Raw genomic sequence first — 2,086 nt, 5'->3', positions numbered from 1 at the left:
TATATATATATATAATTCTAATTTTGCACTTGTTTCCTGGTTCTTCATTTGTGCTGCAGTAAAGACAAATTCCTCCAGCTGGTCATAAAATAAATGCGGTCGGCCCCTCCACCGCTTAGCTTATGAAATGTACGGTGGAGAAAAAGTTACGGAGTTTTTTACTCTGATATATATAATCACAAACTACAGGATACACCATATGCTGACTGGACAGAACATCTGTACCAGTCATATCTACACAGTTCAGCCTACTAGTAGTAAAGGTAATTTTACTGTTGTCCATTATATTTACCTCTCACAAAGTTATCCTAACATAATAACAATATTAATAAAAATATAATAATTTGTTGGAACAGCAAATTTGTCTTTATATGACAGAAAGGGGCTTCTACTGTAAATATGTTAGCAAAAACCTATAATGAAAAGTCCCCAGACTGCTTATAGATTTATCTCTTGAGCAAATACATATTTTTACATATCACATCGACATTTTTCTCAGTTTTAATTTAAGCCATATTTTATAGAAATCGGATAAGAAACGAGGGTGCTATGAATATTTTTGTGACAGATTGACGCACATCCCGCATTGAAACTCTACCGTTTTGTTGACATGACTCAATGCATAGTAATGGCTCCTGTGACGGTGCACGATAAGTCACGTGATGTCCAATCCAGTAATATAGATCAGTGGTTACATTATTAAAAGTCATGGACATATAAGTGGTTAAAGGAGCACATATGTGGAAGTAGTTTGATGTTTAAAACAGATAAAGAATCACCTGAACAGGTGCAGATGTGATAGAGCCACAGAAAGTCAGAACAGAGGAACAGACTCAGATTGTTGACAGTAAAAACAGCTGGAGGAGACAATCTTCCACTGTTTTCTGTGTTTCTGCTCAGGCGCTGCAGAGAGTGAATGAACATCTACTGGAGAAAGATCCTACTGAGTCTCTGCTGTTTGATGTGGTCTTGATGACAACCGACAGGCAGCAGCAGCAGCAGAGCTCTGGTTTCATGAGCAGCACCAGACATCATGGTAACCGGACCTCAGAAGCTCATATCAGTCTGGATTTACTCTGTCAGAGTGGAGTCGGACCTTTTCATGTTGGCCTGTTGTTGTTGTTCTGTTGTAGGTCTTGAAGTTAGCAGGTTTTGTTTTTCAAGTGAAGAGGACTTCGTGGAAAGTCTCCTGAAAAACAACATTCATGTGTTTGTGACGACGGATGAAAACGAAGCGTTCCAGGCCAATCAAAAAGGTCTGAACATTTCCTCTTCTCTTCATGTTTCTGTCATGTTTCCAACTCTGTCACAGGGGTGGAGCCAGGGGGTGGCCATGGTCACCACAGACAAATCTTTGGCCACCCCATTGACCACCCTGCTGTACACACCCCTTCCACAGAAACAACATTTAGGTGTGTAATAATCCTCCTGAACAGTTAGTGGCAGTGTTTAACAGTTTGAAACATCACTAAGCTGTATCACTGAAGAAGAATAATGACAAAGAAGTGATGGTTTTCTTTATATACAGAACATATGCCTATGTAATCTGACTTAGGTGTCAACTTTTGGACTTATGGTGACAAATATATATATATTTTTTTCTTCACCATAACACAGTGTCATTTTATGTTTTGAAGGCTGCATGATGTTCTGTGTTTAAATCAGAAAAAGTAAAACACCTCTTTAAAGTCACTGTTTGTTGTTTTTCATCAATATTGCACCTGTTTATTGGGTAGAATTAATAGTTTTAAACATGCAGTTGAGGGTCTTCATTTTTTGGCACAGTTACATGTGTTACAATTGAAAATAAATCAGTGAACAATATAAAAAATAAAAAGCACCCCTAAAGTAATTGGATATGACAGATTGTGTCACATTAATTAACCTTATCTCAGCTGTAGCAGTGAATTTAAAACATGATAATGAAACTAGTTTAATGAGTAATCTGTCTCTGAAATAATTATTAAATCAAGTATTAATTTATGTAGGGAAAGTATGTTTAACAACCTGGTAAAATAAACTAGAACATCTACTTCATTCAAAATTTTGTGGGGAAGGACTCCCAGACTCCCCAACAGTGCCCCCC

The 2,086-nt window shown here is 37.3% G+C and overlaps 1 protein-coding gene across 1 annotated transcript in view; it reads left to right on the top strand.

The window, feature by feature from the left end:
* Positions 1-2,086, top strand: part of LOC106526683 (cytosolic 5'-nucleotidase 1A) — a 12,396-nt gene that overhangs the window by 2,276 nt on the left and 8,034 nt on the right. Inside the window, exons 3-4 of the mRNA XM_014021345.1 lie at positions 901-1,036; positions 1,134-1,256. Coding sequence (XP_013876799.1) covers positions 901-1,036; positions 1,134-1,256 — 259 coding nt within the window. The remainder of the gene's footprint in view (positions 1-900; positions 1,037-1,133; positions 1,257-2,086) is intronic.

Source organism: Austrofundulus limnaeus, unplaced genomic scaffold (assembly GCF_001266775.1).
Source record: "Austrofundulus limnaeus strain Quisiro unplaced genomic scaffold, Austrofundulus_limnaeus-1.0 Scaffold288, whole genome shotgun sequence".
Classification (NCBI taxonomy): Eukaryota; Metazoa; Chordata; class Actinopteri; order Cyprinodontiformes; family Rivulidae; genus Austrofundulus; species Austrofundulus limnaeus.
Note: the sequence above shows the minus strand (reverse complement) of the source record. Positions and strands in the feature narration are given on the sequence as shown.